Source organism: Nyctereutes procyonoides, unplaced genomic scaffold (assembly GCF_905146905.1).
Source record: "Nyctereutes procyonoides isolate TBG_1078 unplaced genomic scaffold, NYPRO_anot_genome, whole genome shotgun sequence".
Classification (NCBI taxonomy): domain Eukaryota; kingdom Metazoa; phylum Chordata; class Mammalia; order Carnivora; family Canidae; genus Nyctereutes; species Nyctereutes procyonoides.
The window spans coordinates 11,442,991-11,462,820 of NW_026575042.1; the positions used below are offsets into that span (position 1 = coordinate 11,442,991).

Sequence of the window (19,830 nt, forward strand, 5' to 3'; positions counted from 1 at the left end):
TTTTGAGAACAGGAGGTACACAGTCTCTGAACAGAGGGAAGCATTGGGTAGTAAACAAACTGGAGGGCACACAGAGACAAGTTTGGTTCAAGAACTGTCCAACCACACACACTCAGTGGCAGCAGCAACAGCAATTGCCAGGGGGACAGACCATGGGCATGGAGTCAGGGACTGAGCTAAGCATGTCACTCAGGGTGACTGACAGGTCCCCAGAGGGCTTCTGCCCAGACCCACAGGAATTCCTCCAGCAGTGGACAACAGAATATACTGTCTGCAGTCACAGCACACGGAGCCCCCAAACATAAGGACACCACGTGGGTTCAGACAACCTCTTAGTTCCAGCCCTGGCCTCCAGCCCATCTTCCCAGATTCAGACACAGGGCACCTCTTACCTCCACACCTTCCACGGCTTCTGCCTACATCCACCTCTCCTTCATCATGTCCAGCATCAAGAGGGAACTGACCCTCCCCACAAGAGCCTTCACAGCCCTGACACTTCTGAATATAGAGATCAATCTTTCCCAGGAAATGTCCTACTGATGTCTAGGACAACAGTCTCTAACCAGGTGATTCATTCAGGCTTGCTGCCCTGTGCTGGGGTTCATCATTCACAATGCTATTTAGTATGCCATTGTGTGACTGTGACACACTTCATCCATTCTACTGTTGATACACAAACAGGTTATTTCAAATATAGGGCTGTTGCAGATAATGCTGGTGATACACATTCTTGTACATGTCACTTGGTACACTAGGTTGCAAGGTAGGGGATGCCGGCTTACAGAGTAGAGATGTGCTCAGTTTTCCAGTGTGGCTGTGCCCAGGTCCATTCCCAACAGCAGCATACAAGCCTGTCTTCTGCTCAGTACTTTCACTAACATTTGGGACTGTGAGACTTCATTTTTGCCAAACTGGTGATTGTTTTGCTATTTCATTTTGGTTTTGATTTGCATTTCCCTGATACCTCAGGATGTTCCATATTGAATATTAGAATTTATATTGGCGAGACCTGGTTATTAAAGCCTGCCTTCAAATATAACAGCAATAAGCCAATCTGTCAACACTGAAATCTATCCAGAAAGAAAGCCTATATCCAGAATAAAATAATTTTTTACTGCCTCTACCACTACGAACCTGGTCCAAGTCACCATCACCCCTCATCTGAACTACCACATACCATAGGCTCTTAAAGTGGTCTCTCTACTTTGCCCCTGTCCTCGTAACACAGTAATCCTCTTCAAACATAAGCCACATCAAGGCTCTCCTCTGACCAAATTCCTCCAATGGCTTCCCATCTCATTCAGAATACAGTCCCAATTCTGACTAGGGCTTACGACAAGCTTGGCATCGATGACCTAGCCCTGGCTACCTCACTAACATCATCTCCTGTATTCTACTCTTGACTCTCTCTCATTTAGTTCTAGCTACATCACCTCCATGTTGCTCCTCAAAACATGCTAACCACTCTTCTATCACCCGTCCTTGGCACCTGCTGCTCACCCTTCCAAGTGAGGGAACCTTCCCTTCAGGTTTCTGCTTAGAGGTTCTTCTCCAAGGCTTTCCATTACCAACCCACCTAAAATAGTGCTAAAATAGTACCACGTCATCCTTCCCAAACCCTACTAGCCTACTTTATCTTTTTCATTGCATCTATCACCACCTCACACTAGATATCTGCTCTCTCCTCACACTAGAACATAGACCCTATCAGAATGGGGATTTTTATCTCTCTGCTCAGCACTGTACCCCAGTGTACAAGACAATACCTTGTATTATATACACAGCCACTGACACATATTTGTTAAGGAACAAAAGAGTATCAATACACAAAATAAAATAGTATCTATGAATTTCTTCTAGAACAAGAATTTGCCTGGAGTAATAATGGTCTTTCCGCATGTAACACACTACCATGCCCAGAACAGATAATAAATGCTTCAATTAGTAAAAGAACAAATTTGCCTTTTCTTTTGCTATTCCCTTCTCTCCTACCCTACCAGATCTTCTAAAACAATGCAGAATTTACTTCCATTTTACCATCAATTTTTTCATAGTATATGTATTCTTTTTTATGAATCCATTCTTTCCAGGTTATACTTCATTAACAGCTACTATTCGGACTTAAATGCTAATGGATTCATTGTTTGCTTTAAGATTTTATTTATTTATTTGAGAGAGAGTGTGAGTGAAAGCAAGCATGAGTAGTCGGGGCAGAGGCAGAGGGAAACGTAGAAACAGACTCCCCACTGAGAAGGGAGCCTGACCCAGAGCTTGATTCCAGGACCCTCAGATCATGACCTAAGCTAAAGGCAGATGCTTAACCAACTGAGCCACCCGGTGCCCCGGATTCATTGTTTATATTTGCTTCTTCACGATACATGAAAATTTGGTTAGAGGCAGCTACTCAAGTAGCTTGCTCAAGCGCAAATTTTTTAAAAAGTTGGCGAAATTAAGACTGATATTAAGAAATTTTAAAAAAGACTGATATTAAGACTGAGTCTCTGAATTTCTGAACAAGTCTTCTTCCTGTCCTGACAAGCAGGCAATAGGATGGCTGTACAAATTCAAGGTCACATGATCCTTTCAATGTTCTATTACTATTGTTTTCTGTATCCTCAGTTTGTAGTGTTACAAATAAATCATATGCAAGTCTAATTTGCCTTTATTTGTTTATAATCTGAGTTTTGGTTTTCTTTTTCTCTTGTAATTACAAATTTCACCAGGATAGGTCTGAATGTGCATTTTTTTTCAATGTCTTGCCTGACATTTGATGAAACCTTTCATCTAAAGATTGAGTCTTTCTTTAGCTCAGGGTGAAATTTTCTTCTATTATTTCTTTCATGAATGTTTGCTTTGATCTCTCCTTCTTGAAATCCTAATATGTTTATCTTAGATAAGTGCTGTCCAACAGAAATACAATTCAAGTCACAAAGGTAATTTAAAATTTTCCAGGAGCCACATAGAAAAAAATAAAAAGTGAAATTAATGAAAATATCCAAATAAGTCCAAAATATTATCATCTGAAAATGTAGTCTGTAAAAAATTTCCAGGTGAGATGCTTTCCTCCTCTTCCCCCCCAACACTGAGTCTTCAAAATCTGATATGTGTTCTCTACTTGAAGCTCATCTCAATTCAGACTATCTGCTTTTCAAAGGTTTGATACCCATTTTGGGCTAGTGCGTGCCATATTCGTCAGCAGAACAGATCTTCTGGAACTCTTTTCCAAGCTTTTTTATTTTTTAGTTAATAATTTTTAACCTTTCCTTTTCTTCTGAATCCTAAGAGAAAGCATCCAGCTGATCTTTAAATCCACTAACTTAGCTTCCTAAAGTATTTACCCTACTCATGATGGTGCCTATTGAACATTTTTTTAAAAGATTTTATTTATTTATTCATGAGAAACAGAGAGAGAGAGAGAGAGAGAGCGAGAGACAGGCAGAGGAAGAAGCAGGCTCCACACAGGGAGCCCGATGCAGGACTCGATCCCGGGACTCCAGGATCACGCCTGGGTCAAAGGAAGGTGCCAAACCGCTGAGCCACCCAGGGATCCCCCTATTGAACATTTTAATTCAACAGTCATGCTTTACACCTCCAGGGCCTCACTTCATGGCCCACTGCTCCTGATTATCTAGGAATGCCCTCTAGAACGTCAGGACTTGGTCTTAGAATTTTAACTTCTTCTATCTCCAACAGCCACTCTTGTATTGAAAAACCTTGCTCTGAGCCATCGGAAAAAGTCCCCCCTTCAAGCTACTAAAGCCTCTCTGCTTAGTGACACAGCCCTACGTGTCACTACGCCCTATTTTTTTTTTTTAATCTAATCTATCTATCTCCAATAGCCAAGTTGGGTACCACCAGGGGTCACAGAGGCCACAATTCACTCTTCTTGGTCCAAAAAACAATAAAAAGGTTAGACTTAGTGACATTTCCTGTAGTGGCTCAGAAATCTCAGTTTGTAGGAAATGGGGATAGAGTTAAAAAACAAAGGAAATCCTTAAATTAACTGTCCATTTCATGTCCACTTAGAGAGACCAGGACTAACTGAGATGCCGTCCCAGGAACCGGGTGAGATACTGAGAGTTACAGAACATTTTCCACCACTACATAAAGTTCTATTGGGCAATACTTGGCTAGATGATTCCTCTTAAAGCCCCAAATACCACATCACAGATTCTGGCTCTCCAAAAATCCCTTCTTCCCACTTTCTCCTTCCTTCAGTTGTTCTTGCTCTTGCCCCTAAGAGCCTTGGTTCTTTGCGCCTATTTCAACTCCTGACACTCCTCTAGTCCAAGGGATAAAGGATACTCAAAAAGGCAGTATAATGATAGCATTCACTTGATGGAACTTAGATGTACTGATTAACTTAGAAATGCTTCCCAGTATCAGTACTTGAAAAAAAAAAATGCCTGATATTTCTAAGTATCTTTCAAGCATGCATGGCCATTTAACACTGGGATCATTGTCAGAAATAAGTGACAATTGGTGAGGATGAAAACACTAAATTCTAGGTGAAAAGGATTTTAATCTGAAGTATGAACTGAGCTTCAACTAGGAAATAAGTTAGGTATAATAAAATGTTGCTAGACTACAAGAAAACTCATAATAAAAGACCTACCCAAAAATTCTTGAAATAATACTGAACAGAGCCCACAAGCCTTTTAACTCTGCCATATCACCTTTAATAACAGAATACATTGTAAATGTGCAGCTATGTTTACGCCTAACGGTCTACTGAGGTTATTTTCTAATTGCCACAATTCCACAAAGAAATCTTAAGTGAAAGTCAATGTACACTGCATGTTCTAAATTACAAAATCAGGAACAACCTCTTTTTGTCATTTGTAACAGTTCAGTAATAAAAGAGAATTACCTCGGTAACAGGTGTATTTTCCTGGAGCTCAGTTGTATGCAAGGCCAGTAAACCAATCACCCGAGCAACCTTGGCCCGTCTGTAAATGAAGAAAAATAAGCTCTGAAGAGGAGAATTAGGGACCCAAGTAACCAACCCTGGTTAATTACGTTACACAATGTGAGCATTAACAAAAGATAAAAATGAGATGTGCCAGGGTGAGCATTTACTCTCCCACCTATATGGTCCTTCCATACGCGAAGAGACATGAACAGCAATGCCCTCTGCAGGAGCCTCTGTTAATGACTAAGGTTGAACAAGTTGTGCTTTAGTATTAAATGCAAAATAAAATTTTGGCAAGGCCTAACCAAAGAGGAGAAGGAAAATGTATTTAACCCTTTTACTTCTAAGTACAGCACTATTTGGCTAAAAGTTATGTCTTACTTATTAATAGACCAGTAATTTTATACATAAGAGGTAAAAAATATCAGAACAGTTAAACATATATTTACATATCTACTTTTATAGAAATGTTTACAATGATAGATCTTACAAATATTGTTCTAAAAACTAGTTTTAGTGAGGAATTTGTTTCATTATCCAACAGAAAATAAGGTTGAAAAATTATTAAATATCATTTTCAGATGGTTTGCAAAAGTTTGGTCCTAAGATTTTATTTAATTGGAAAAAATGATTGAATATATGAGTTGATGAGAACCGTATTTTTTTTCCCTTGAGAACTATATTCTCATTGATGCTTACATATTCTCTGAGCTAATCAGTGTGTACATCAGCCAGAGACCTCTACTTTTCCAGTTATTTACACAGGAGGGAAAAAAATCAGAGAAGTATCACAGGGAAGTGTTCATGCTGTCAGAACTCTAACATACAGACATAATTCTTAGGGATTTCAACACTTCTTGAATTAATCATTCAAGTCTCTCAAGTTAAAGAAGTCCTAGGCATTTCTATGACTAGCATCTTGCCTCTAAATAAAGATTATACTGTTTATTCACTGTACAGTGTTATACAAGTGTACAATACACTGACTCAACACTTCCATACATCACCCAGTGCTTATACAAGTGCCCTCCTTAATCCCCATCACCTATTACACCCATCCTCTCACCCACCTTTCCTCTGGTAACCATCAGTTTGTTCTTTTAAGAGTCTGTTCCTTGGTTTGTCTCTCTCTTTTTTTTTCCATTGCTCCTTTTTGGGTTTTTTGCTTATTTGTTTTGTTTCTTAAATTCCACATAAAAGTGAAATCATATGGCTTTTGCCTTTCTCCGGCTGACTTATTGTACTTAATATTATACTCTCCAGCTCCATCCCGATTGTTGCAACTGGCAGGATCCCATTCTTTTTTATGGCTGAATGATCCACTGTTGTGTATATACATCTTCTTTATCCAATCACCTATCAATGAACACTTGGACTGCTTCCATAGTTTGGATATTGTAAATAATGCTACAAAATACATAAAAGTGTATGCATCCCTCTGAACTGTATTTTGTATTAAATACTCAGTAGTGCAATTACTGAATCATAGGGTAGCTCTATTTTTAATTTTTTGAGGAAGCCCCACACTGTTTTCTTTTTTTTTTTTTTTTTAATTTGTTTTCCACACTGTTTTCCACAGTGGCTACACCAGTTTGTATTTCTACCAACAGTGCACCACCACATCCTCACCAATACTTGTTATTTCTCGTGGTTTTTATTTTAGCCATTCTGACAGGTGTGAGGGGATAGCTCATTGTAGTTCTGATTTGCATTTCCCCGATGATGATTGATGCTAAGCATCTTTTTAAGCATCATTGGCCATCTGGAGGTCTTCTTTGGAGAAATGTCTGTTCATGTCTTCTGCCCATTTTTTAACTGGATTTGTTTTCTGGATGTTGAATTATATAAAAGTTCTGTATATATTTTGGATACTAACCCTTTTATTGATAGGTCATTTGCAAATATCTTCTCCCATTCAGTAGGCTATCTTTTAGTTTTGTTGATTGCTTCCTTCACTGTGCAGAAGCTTTTTATTTTGATATAGTCTCGAAAGTTTTTTGGCTTTGATTCCCTTTGCCTCAGGACACCTATCTAAAGAAAATGTTGCTATGGCCGATGTCAGAGACATTACTGCCTGTGCTCTTTTAGGATTTTCATGCTTTCAGGTCTCACATTTAAGCACTTGATCCATTTTGAGGTTATTTATGTGTATGGTGTAAGAAGTGGTCCAGTTTTCCCAACAGCGTGTGTTGAAATGACAGGCTTAAAAAGATTATACTTTTTTTTTTAATTTTTATTTATTTATGATAGGCACACAGTGAGAGAGAGAGAGGCGGAGACACAGGCAGAGGGAGAAGCAGGCTCCATGCACCGGGAGCCCGACGTGGATTTCTATCCCGGGTCCCCAGGATCGCGCCCTGGGCCAAAGGCAGGCGCCAAACCACTGCGCCACCCAGGGATCCCCAGATTATACTTTAAAAGTAACCATTTGAAAAGATTTGGTAGGACATTAGATCAAAAGTTACAAGAAAAAGCATCTAGTCACTGCTCTGCCACTACCTCATTTTCTGACCACAGCCAAGTTGATTAGGTTTCAATTTTCACACGTGTGCAATTTTGAGGGATAGATGGATTAACTTCTAATTTTTTTTTACAATGATGAAACAAATGCTTATTATCAAAAACTGACTAATGACAGAATGGCTAAAATTAACAAGTCAGGAAACAACAGATGTTGGTAAGGATGCAGATTAAGGGGAACCGTCTTATACTGCTGGTGGGTATGTAAACTGGTATAGCCACTATGGAAAACAGTAGGGAGGTTCCTCAAAAAGTTGAGAATAGAGCTACCCTACCACCCAGCAATTGCACTACTAGGTATTTATCCCAAGGATACAGACATAGTGATTCAAAGGGGCACCTGCACCCCAGTGTTTATAGAAGAAATATCCACAAAGCCAAACTATGGAAAGAGCCCAGATGTCCATTGACAAGAGGAATGAACAAAAAAAGATGTGGTGTATATATATACAATGGAACATTACTTGGCCATCCAAAAAAAAAAAAAAAAACTTACCATTTGCAAGGACATGAATGAAACTAGAGGGTATTATGCTGAGTAAAATAAGCCAGAGAAAGACAAATACCATATGATTTCACTCGTATGTGGAATTTAAGAAAGAAAACAGATAAACACAGGGGAAGGGAAGGGAAAACAGAGGGAGGCAAACCATAAGACCATAAGAGACTATAGGAAACAAACTGAGAGTTGATGGGGGTAGAAGGAATGAGGTAACTGGGTGATGGGCATTAAGGAGGGCACTCATAATGAGCACTGGGTATTGTATGTAATTGATAAATCACTAAACTACCTCTAAAACTTAATTTAAAAATTAAATTTAAAATCAATTAATTAAAAATTAATTGTTTAAAAACCGGACTAATGAATTAGAGAATGCAAAGCAAAAACTAACATCTTGGCTCAAGGACAAGCCCAAAGTACTTAAGAAACCTTATTTTTTTCAATCTACACAAATAATGCCTACAAGATTTACTCAACTAAAAGAAACATGTACTATAACATGATCATTAATATTTCCCGAATCTCATCAGAAACAATTCCTTTCAGAACAAGAGAAAACACACCATCTTAACATCCTTATAGTTTTAAATTATAAACTATTTAAAGTAATAAAAACATTTCTAGTTTATACCAAACACTTCATATAACTATATCTTATATGTGATGCTGTCAAAAATCAGGCTTATCAGTTTTCTTACTAAATTACTAAATTTCACCACTTTGGGTGCCCCTAATATCCCATTATACTGTACCTCAGAAGTATATTCATATACTTGACATATGACATATTCACGTATTCATGACAGCACAGAAAATTGCACTGGCCAATAACCTTTGTGCAATGACAGATATGTTCCAAATCTAAATTGTTCATGCTATACAGAATATATCCATCAGTCACATGTGACTATCAAGCATTTAAAATATAGCTGGTCCAAGTGAAGAACTAAATTTTTGTGGAATTACTTCTAAATTTAAATTTTAATAACCACATGCAGCTAATGGCTACCACATGAGAGTAGATCTAAAATGTTGTAGTTCCTTCTTCATGTGTTTACCCGTTTATAATTTGTGTCCTGCAACTGGCCCAGAAGGTCATGAATATAAGACCTGGTAGTGCTCAACAACACAAACACCAAGACAGTACCTTGCATTTAGCAGGACCTCAATAAATGTTTGTTGAATGAACAGAACATCGACATCAAAAAAAGATAACTAAATGATCAGTGGAATAGGAGTAAATAAACATATGACTGCATGAGGAACAAGTGGAACAGGGAACAAGTGGAAAAGTGGAACAGGGTTTCCAACATAAACCTCAAACAAGAATTTAAGGCTAACACCGCTAAATGAGAAAAAGATTCCTCGTAAATTAAAAGCAGGATAACCTAATAAATGGTATTGTTATACATCATATAACAAAGAATTATGAGTAAAACCAAGAGTAGTGGGAAACTTCAACCTACTTCTCTTCCAAGTACAGTAAGAAGGCCAAAATGAAACCCATAATAAAATTAGTAAGGTCAAAATAACAGATGTATATACCAAACTTACTACCATCTACGAACAGTGACCACACTCACTGAGAGGCGACATTTATTACTCTCAAATTAAATATCCTGGGCTCAGTCTTGTCCCCACCGTAAGAGACGGGGGGACAGCTCCTTGGCTAGTTACTCATACTTTGTGTGCCTGGTTACTTTTATGTTAAATAGGACTATAATATGTACCTCCACAAGTTGTTCAAAGAATCAAAAGAGAGAATTCATGTAAAGCAATTACCATATCATCTGGCATTTAATATGTGTTGTAGGAGTTAGCTATTATTACATCATTTACTACATTAATAACATTTTTTTAAATGATTTTATACTGGACCACAAAAATAAATGCACAGAATCCCTAAATGCAGAAATTATATAGAACACGTTACATTATAAAAGTGAAATAACAAAAATGAAGAAAACAAACATATATAAATTCAGAAGTACTTTTTCAATTTTCATTTGATGCATGAAATATACAAATGTTCATCAGTCACAACTGCAATCAACACAAATAATACCAGTTGCAACCTAGGTGCATTCTGCTGCTTTATGGAGAAGACTGGACACTGACATCTACCTTTCTGTTCCCTTAAGAGTCTGCTCAAAGAAAACATAATTTATAATTAAATGATAACTAGAAACATAAAGAAGTGCTGAAAGTAGACCAAAGTGTTTAAGAAAATCCCAGATGATCAGCATAGATGAAATCATATTGACAGAAAATGAACAGAAGAGATCCCTAAGAACCAAAGATAAAGGCAGATTTTCCCAAGGAAGCCCCATAGACTCAGTAAACTAAAACAGAAGGTGAGGATGAGCCACTGGATGACCACCAGATTACCGAACTGTACAATGAACAAGTGAGCCAACCAGGTCTTGCTGCCTTCCTATCTCCCTCCCTGGTATGCAAAATAAACCCTGCAGTCCTGGCCTCCAGCATAAAAATGGAAAATTATTCCTACAGTAAGCAATCTTTCCTAAGGCAGGATTCAGATGTAGATGTGGGGACCAGAGACTGTGGTCCTCCACACCAGATACTAGAGTAGAAAAGGGGGGTTAATGGAGGAAACCCATCTCCATCCAAAGAAAAACCCATCCTGGCAACACTTGAGTAGGTTTCCAGCCTGCCTACCGGCTCTTTAGCCAACCGAGCTCCCAACATATAAGTCAACTAGCTAACAGACATCACCATTCACATGCCAGCCCTTTCCCTTAAAGAAGTTGGAGAAACAGACTTAGAGAAGCAGGAAATCTGTATCGCCAACTGATCAATTCAACCATTTATTCATAATATAAATTAAGTACCTAAGACCACCAAGAATTTGAGGAACCAACAGCCCTAAAAAGCAAGACCATGATGAAAAAGAAGTGACTCACAGGCTAAGGAGATAAGAATAGAACTCGTATAATCCTAATGTTTAATCCTAAATCTTAGTCATAACATTTATAACCCTAAATTCTGTTCCAAAATAGGATTTTTATAATCCTACATTTTATCCTCAAATTCAAAAGTACATTATAGACCAAATTCAGGCAGCTAAAGAATCAGAACATAAAAAGTTGATTAATATGATTGTTGAAATAAAACAGAGATACTCAAGAATAAAATAAGCAGGGATAAATATCAAACTTGAAAGCTCAAAGATAAAATTAAGGGAGATCACTGAAAGTCTGGAAGCTCTTCAAAAGACTGAACAAAGAATTACTACATGACCCAACAATTCCACTACTAGGTTTATATCCAAATAAAATGAAAATATATCTTCACATAAAACCTTACGCACAAATGTTCACAGCAGCATCATTCATAATAGCCAAATTTGGAAACAACTCAAGTGTTCAACAAGAATGGATAAACAAAATGTGGTACTTTCTGTACAATGGAATACTATCCAGTCATAAAAAGAATGAAGTACTGATACATGCTACAACATAAAGCCTGAAAACATTATGCTAAGTGGAAGAGACCAGATGCACATGCATGCACACCCAAACACACACAAATCACATTTTGTATATTTCACTTATATGAGATATTCAAAATAGGTAAATCTATAGACAAAGTAGATTAGTGGTTTGCAGAGACAGAGGTGACGGGACAATATATAGGAGGTTTCATTGGGTGGTAAAAAATGTTCTGAAATTATATAGTAGTGATGGTCACATAACTTTGTGAATATGCTAAAACCATTAAATTTTTCAAAAGAATTTCCATCACATCTACAGACTTAAAGAAATCACAGAATCTTATCAATAGATGAAGAAAAAGCATTTTACAAAATTCAGACCCATGTACAAAAAAAACTCTCAGTAAACCAGAAATATTCTTCAACTTGATAAAGACTATCTAGAAAATACCTACAGCCAATATCCTACTTAATAATTAGAAACTCAGGAACACCTGAGTGGCTCAGTTGATTAAAGTGTCTGCCTTTGATAAGGAAGATGTGGTATATGTATACAATGGAATGTTACTCAGCCATTAGATACGACAAATACCCACCATTTGCTTCTACATGGAGGGACCTGGAGGTCCTGGAGCAAATTTCACATGCTGAGTGAAATAAGTCAATCAGAGAAGGACAAACATTATATGGTCTCATTCATTTGGGGAATATAAAAAATAGTGAAAAGGAATAAAGGGGAAAGGAGAGAAAATGAGTGGGATATATCAGAGAGGGTGACAGAACATGAAAGACTCCTAACTCTGGGAAACGAAGAAGGGGTGGTGGAAAGGGAGGTGGGCGGGGTGTTGGGGTGATGGTGACGGGCACTGAGGGGAGCACTTGATGGGATGAGCACTGGGTGTTATGCTATATGTTGGCAAATTGAACTTCAATAAAAAGAAACTTTTTTTTTTTTTTTTTTTACGATAGTCACAGAGAGAGAGAGAGAGAGGCAGAGACACAGGGAGAGGGAGAAGCAGGCTCCATGCACCGGGAGCCCGACGTGGGATTCGATCCCGGGTCTCCAGGATCGCGCCCTGGGCCAAAGGCAGGCGCCAAACCGCTGCGCCACCCAGGGATCCCTAAAAAGAAATTTTTTAAAAAAAGTGTCTGCCTTTGGCTCTGGTCATGATCCCAGGATCCTGGGATTAAGGTCCATGTCAGGCTTCCTGCTCAGTGGGGAGTCTGCCTCTCCCTCTCCCCCTGCCCATGCTCTCTTTCTCAAAATCTTTTTTAATTTTTTAATTGAGAAACTCAATTTCCCACTAAGATCAGGTACAAGGCTGTTGCCTCTCACCACCACTCTTCAGTATCATACTAAACCTCTAGTTATTGCAGTAAGACAAGAAAACAAAAGGTAGACAGAAAGAAAGAAAGAAAGAAAGAAAGAAAGAAAGAAAGAAAGAAAGAAAGAAAGAAAGAAAGAAAGAAAGAAAGAAAGCTGTCTTTGTTCACATAGTACATGACTATAGAAAAGCCTAAAGAATTGACTCCCTGACCACCCCCCCCCCAAAAAAAATCCTCCAGGAATCAGTGATTACGGCAAGGTGCAGCATACAAACATATAAAAGTCAACCACTTCCCTTTATACCAGCAATTAACAAATGGAATTTAAATACAACACTATTGGGATCCCTGGGTGGCGCAGTGTAGCGCCTGCCTTTGGCCCAGGGCGCGATCCTGGAGACCCGGGATCGAATCCCACGTCGGGCTCCCTGTGCATGGAGCCTGCTTCTCCCTCTGCCTGTGTCTCTGCCTCTCTCTCTCATTCTGTGTGACTATCGTAAATAAATAAAAAAAAAAAATTAAATACAACACTATTAACATTAACACCCAAAAATGAAATACATAGGAATATATCTAACAAATATGTAAAGGACCTATATGAGATACTATAAAACTATGATTAATGAAATTAAAAAAAACTAAGGAAATAGAGAGGTATTACATGTTTATGGATAAGGTGACTCAATATTATCCAGATGTCAGTTCTTCCCAACATGATCTTGAGATTCAATGGAATTCCAAATAAAAATCCCAGCAACTTATTTCATGGATATTGACACCCTGATTCTAAGGTTTATATGGAGAGGCGAAAGATCCAGAATAGCCAACACAATACTGAAGGAGAAGAACAGAGTTGTAGGACTGATGCTACCTGACTTCAAGACTCACTCTAAAGTTATAGTAATCAAGACAGTGTGCTATTAACAAAAGAATAAATAGAAAGGTGAATGAAACCAAACAGAGAAAGATTTGCATAAATATACTCAAAGGATCTTTGACAAAAAAAGCAAAGGCAATACAAAGATGGTCTTTTCAACAAATGGCACTAGCATCAATACACAACCACATAAAAAAAATCTAGAAACAGTTCTTACTCATTTGACAAAAATTCCAAACAGATCAAAGACTGAAGAGTAAGAGGTCAAGGTTTAAAACTGGTAGAAGGTAACATAGGGAAAAAAAAAAAACCCACATAACCTTGGGTGTGGCATTGACTTTTTAGATACAACCACCAAAGGCACATCCATGAAAGAATTAATAAGCTATTCTTTATTTGAAATAAAAGTTATTCTGTGAAAGATAATGTCAAGAGAATGAGAAGACAAGCCACAGACTGGAAAGAAAATATTTGCAAAAGGCATACCAGATATAACTGTTTTTCAAAATGCACAAAGACCTCTTAAAACTCAACAGTAAGAAAATAATCCAATGAAAAAAGGAGCCAAAGATCTTAACAGATACCTCAGCAAAAAAAAGATAAACAGATGGCAAATAAACATATAAGAAAACACTCCACATCATATGTCATCAGGGAAATGCAAATTAAAACAATATACTACCATACTCAAATAAGAATGGCCAAAATCCAAAACACTGACAACACCAAATGTTAGGAAGGCTATGAAGCAACAGGAACTCTCATTCATCATTGATGGGAATACAAAATAGCACAGCCACTTTGGAAGACAATTTGGAAGTTTCTTATAAAACTAAACATATTCTTTCCACATGATCCAGCAATCACGCTCCTTGGTACTTACCCAAAGGAGGTGAAAACATATGTCCACATGGTATTTGCAGCAGTTTTATTCATAAATGTTAAACTTGGAAGCAACCAGAGTGTCCTTCAGTATGTGAAAACTGTGATACGTGCAGACAATCAGATATGTGGCACTAAAAAGAAACGAGCTGTCAAGCTATGAAAAGAGAGGGAGGAACCTTAAACACATATTACTAAGTAAAAGAAGCCAATCTGAGGAGGCTACATATCACAGGATTCCAATATTGTAGGGTTCCAAGTAAGGCATTCTGGAAAAGGAGAAACTATGGAGAAAGTAAAAAGTTCAGTGATTGTCAGAGGGATGACCAGACAGAGCACAGATCTTTAGAGGACTGAAAATACTCTGTATGATAACATAAAGGTGATATATGTCATTATAGATTTGTCTAAATCCATGGAATGTATAAAACCAGGAGTGAATTGTAGTGTGCGCTATGAACTTTGGTTGATTATAATGTGCCAGTGCAGGTTTATCAGTTGTAATAAATGTACTGCTCTGGCAGGGGATGGCGATAATGGGGGAGGCTAGCCTGTGTGGGGCCGGGAAGTAGAGGAGAAATCTCTGTACCTTCCTCTGAATTTTGCTGTGAACTTAAAACGGCTTCAAAAAATAAACTATTAATACAAACCAAAAAAAAGGTGAATTTTATGATAGGTGAGTTATATCTCAATAAAAGAGAGAAAGCAAAAGAAAATGAAGTCAAGAGACAGGAAAGGCACCTCGATGGTGCATTCGGTTAAGCATCTGACTCTTGGTTTCTGCTCAGGTCATGATCTCAGGGTCACGAGATTGAGCCCCCGTCAGGCTCCATGCTCAGCACATAGTCTACTTGAGATTCTCTCTGCCTCTCTCTCTGCCCCTACTGCTCACTTGCTCTCTAACTAATAAATGTTTAGAAAAGAGAGAAATAGGAAACCCCATGCCCATTCTATAGAACTTTCAGAAAAAGGATGAAACACTGAGGAAGAGATCCTCAGGAAATAAGGAAGCTAAAGAAAGCCTGTAGCACTTCACAGACTTAATTTTCCAAAGCAAATTAGTAAAAAAAAAAAAAAAAAAAAAAAAAACCTAGGCACATTACAGTAAAATTTCACAGGCTGAGGATAAAAAGAAAAATCCAGACACCGAAAAGCAAAACTCAAACCAGTCACATATAAAGGAGAAAAAAAGGGCAGCCTGGGTGGCTCAGCAGTTTAGCCCCTGCCTTCGGCCCAGGGCATGATCCTGGAGTCCCGGGATCTAGTCCCCTGTCGGGCTTTCTGCAGGGAGCCTGCTTCTCCCTCTGCCTGTGTCTCTGCCTCTCTCTCTGTGTGTCACATGAATAAATAAATAAAATCTTTAAAATGAAGAAGAAAAAGACAGTTGGCTCCAAGTCTTCCAGAGCTGTGCTGACACGACAGAAGTATGCAAACTCCGAAGCATGGCACAGGGTGAGCCAGCCTGAGGACCCTAGAAGGTCTCACTCGGCCTCCTAAGCCTGAGCCCTAAAGCCTGAGAGAAAGCCTGGAGGAGGCAACAACTACAGAAGCAGAGCCTCCGAGAGATCTTTAATTAAAAAGAAAAGAAAAAGGAAAACTACTGAAAAAAACGAAGTCCAATCAACCAAGAGGTGAAATAAAGAATTTACAAATGGAGACACTGTATTTAAAAAATTGATGAACACTTTACCTTACTCAAGTGTCAAACTTATACCAAAAATTAGCAAAGTCCCTCCTAAAATTTATATGAATCCCAAGGGACCACAAATAGGCAAAATAATCTTGAGGAAGAGAAAAAAGTTGGAGGTCTCATACTACTCTGGCCTTCCTACACTGGTACACGGGTGAGGGCATGGACGAGATGGAGTTCACAGAGGCCGAGAGCAACATGAATGACCTGGTGTCTGAGTACCAGCAGTAGCAGGATGCCACGGCCGAGGAGGGGGGAGTTCAAGGAGGAGGCAGAGGAGGAGGTGGCCTAGAGCTGATACCTGGTAAAGCGCGTGGAAGCTGTGTGAACTCTTTATTCGCTCACAACCTGTTCTCTGATAGCCATGTCTCTGTGTTTTTTGTTTTGTTTTGTTTTGTTTGTTTTTTTTAACAGGCAGACTTCTTTTTATTAGTAAAAGTCACAAATAGGAAAAAGGTTAATTGGCTGATTTTGAGGTGTGTGCTTTTAAAAATGTCTGTATTAATATGTTAACAAGAAAAGAAAATACCAAGCACATTTTTGTCTCCCAATTCTGAATTTGCCAGCAAGAGTTGGTGAAATCAGCAGGGTATTAAAACAAAACCCAGGAAAACTCAGTCAATTTTTTTCAGTTGTCTGACTCATTTCTTTCTAATCACCTTCAATTGATTTCCAGTTAGCTGAGGACAACATGACGGTCAAAGACGGATTTTCGCTGCTCTTGAACTTGAAGCTTCCAGAGCTGCTGTGCATACTCTACCTTATTCAGCACATTGGCTCGACTGCGGGAGCGGGCCAGCACATCATGGGCATTTGCAAAAGGCTGGTGATCCCCAACATCGTCATCGCTCTGTATCAATTGTGAGTGTCCAAACAGGCGTCTATTCAGTATGGGTTCAACCAGGGTAAGGTACACCATGTACAGAAGTAGAAGGCCCAAAATGGAGAGATAAATTATAATGGTAACCTTGATTGTAACAGAGCTTCTTTCCTCATATTTGCATTCACAGCGTAGACAGTAGGCTTCTACATCAGGCCCTCGCACAGGCATGGGATCCACAACATGAAGGCAATCGCAATCTTTTTGAGATATGTTCTTATTATAAATATGCCCAGAATTATCTTTATAGGGAGGACAGATACAGATTGTAAAACTCAACTACTACAAAGCTGTGGTAATCAAGACATTGTGGTACTGGCATCAAAACTGATATTTAAACTAATGGAATAGAACAGATAGCCCCAAAATTAACCCTCACATATTTGATCATAAGATTATCGACAAAGTTGCCAATACCATTCAATGGGGAAAGAACAGCCTTTTCAACAAACAGTGCTAGGAAAAAACTGCATATATGCACAAGCAAAAGAATGAAGTTAGACCCTAACCTAACACTACATGCAAAAATTAACTCAAAATGGATCAAAAGCCTAAATATAAAACTGTAAAACTCTTAGAAGAGATGAAAAGCTTTAAGATATTGAATCTGGCAATGATTTCTTGCATAGAACATTAAAAGCACAGACAAAAAAAAAAAGGAAAATCTGAGTTTCAAAGGATACTATCAAGAGTGAAAAGGCAACCCACAGAATGGGAGAAAATATTTGTAAATCATATAACCTGATAAGAGTTATATATATATATATATATATATATATATATATATATATATATATATATATATCCTGGATATTAACCTTTTCCAAATCAACAACATAAAATAACCCAATTAGAAAATAGAAAATAGGCAAAGGACATGAATGGACATTTCTCCAAAGGTAAACAAATAGCCAATAAATACATAAAAAGATGCTCAACATGTCTAGTTATTGGTGAAATGACTAGTAAATCAAAACCACAATGATACACAGTTTCACACCCATGAGAACAGCTACTATTTAAAAAAATGATAAAGAGGATGTGGAGACATTGGAACCTTTGTGCGCTGCTAGAGGGAATGTAAAATAGTCCAGCCTCTGTGGAAAACAATATGATGTCTCTTCAGTAAGTGAAAAGGTAGAATTACTAAACAATTCAACAATTCCACTCCTAGAATATACCCAAAATAACTGATAGCAGGATCTTGGAACAGATATTTGTACACCAACGTTCACAGCAGCATTATTTGCCATAGCCAAAGTTAGAAGCAACCCAAGTATCCATCAACAGATAAAAAGATAAAATGTGGCATATACATCTATGGGATATTAAATCAATCTTAAAAAGGGATGACATTCTCATACATGCTACAACATGGCTGAACTCTGAAAACAGTAGGTGAATTAAGCCAGGTGCAAAAAGACATATATCATATGATACCAATTATATTAGGTATAGAATGGGAAATTCATAGAAACAAAAAGTAGAATAGAGGTTACCAGGACTGGGAGGAAGGGGAAGGGGAGCTAAAGTTTAATGGGTAATGGCTTCTGTTTGGGATGATGAAAAAGTTCTGGAAACTGAGAGTGGTGATGGTTGCACAGCATTGTGAATATACTTGATAACACTGAATTGTGCACTTACTAAAATGGTCAATTTCATATTACATTTATGCCCACAGTTAATACAATTTCTTAATAAAATATTACACATTATATGTGGATTATACGTCTCAATAAAGTTGATTGGCAAAAATTACAAAATTTCATAAATATCCACTATTTAAAGTTCTAACAAAAGGGCATTTTTATAAACACCAACAAGAATGCATGTTAAAATACAATGTTTCTAAAGAATGTTTTAGCAATTTAACAGAAGTCTCAAAACTATTGCCTGTATTTCTTCATTCTAATTCTATGAATCTGCCCTAAGGAGAGAAAGAAAAAAACAGGAACCAAGACTTAAATGCAAAAATGTTCATCAGCATATTTTTACAATGTTATAATATTATCCAAAAATAGGGAACAGGGTAAATTAAATAATCAGACATTCATAGTACAGAAGACATACCTTGAAAAAATTTTGGACAGTTAATGATATTAAAAAATACATAACATATGAGGCACCTGGGTGGCTCTGTAGGGTAAGTGTTCAATTCTTGATTTCAGCTCAGGGTTGAGATCCAGCTTCACAACAGGCTCAACACTGAACATAGTACCTGCTTAAGATTCTCCCTCTCCCTTTCCCTCTGCCTCCCCCTCTGCCACTAAAAAAAAATAAAATAAAATAAAGTACATGTTATAAACATATAAGGGGAAAAGAAACAAAAATTTCAACAGTGACTATCCCCCAGCTAAATTGAGAACCATTACATGCTATTAAGATGATATGACCTGGGTCAGAGATGGCCTCACTGGAAGAAATAGTATTTGAATGGAGAAGACAATAAAAGAAGGTTCCAAGCAGAGGATTTGTCTACCTTATTACTTAGCATTTTCCTCAAACACAAGCTATTTTACAATTAAACTTTAATATAAAAATATCTATTTTTACAAGTCAGCAGGGGGCACCCCATTCAAGGATATAAATTCCAGCTGAAGTGTTAAGTTTTGTTGCTTTCTTTTTAGTGAGCACACCATAAAACTTCTCAAAGTTTTACATGCCCAAAAATTACTTAAAAACCCTATTTGCAATGCCAGGTTTTATCTTGGGGAAGTAAAGGAGATATATAACAAAATTATATATCTTAGGAGATATATAACAAAAATTATTCAAAAGAGCATTTTG

General features: G+C 37.7%; 2 protein-coding genes across 2 annotated transcripts in view; both read right to left on the reverse strand.

The window, feature by feature from the left end:
• The window catches only part of ULK4 (unc-51 like kinase 4), a 590,170-nt gene that overhangs the window by 531,905 nt on the left and 38,435 nt on the right, over window positions 1–19,830 (reverse strand). Inside the window, exon 17 of the mRNA XM_055321719.1 lies at window positions 4,871–4,949. Coding sequence (XP_055177694.1) covers window positions 4,871–4,949 — 79 coding nt within the window. The remainder of the gene's footprint in view (window positions 1–4,870; window positions 4,950–19,830) is intronic.
• Window positions 16,574–17,366, reverse strand: LOC129507355 (transmembrane protein 9B-like). The gene has a single exon (XM_055321720.1). It carries the CDS (start codon window positions 17,212–17,214, stop codon window positions 16,840–16,842), a length of 375 nt encoding a protein of 124 aa, XP_055177695.1. The 5' UTR covers window positions 17,215–17,366; the 3' UTR covers window positions 16,574–16,839.

Excerpts from the sequence above, each read along its gene's own strand:
- LOC129507355 (XM_055321720.1), bottom strand. The coding sequence starts at position 17,214 with ATGCCTGTGCGAGGGCCTGATGTAGAAGCCTACTGTCTACGCTGTGAA.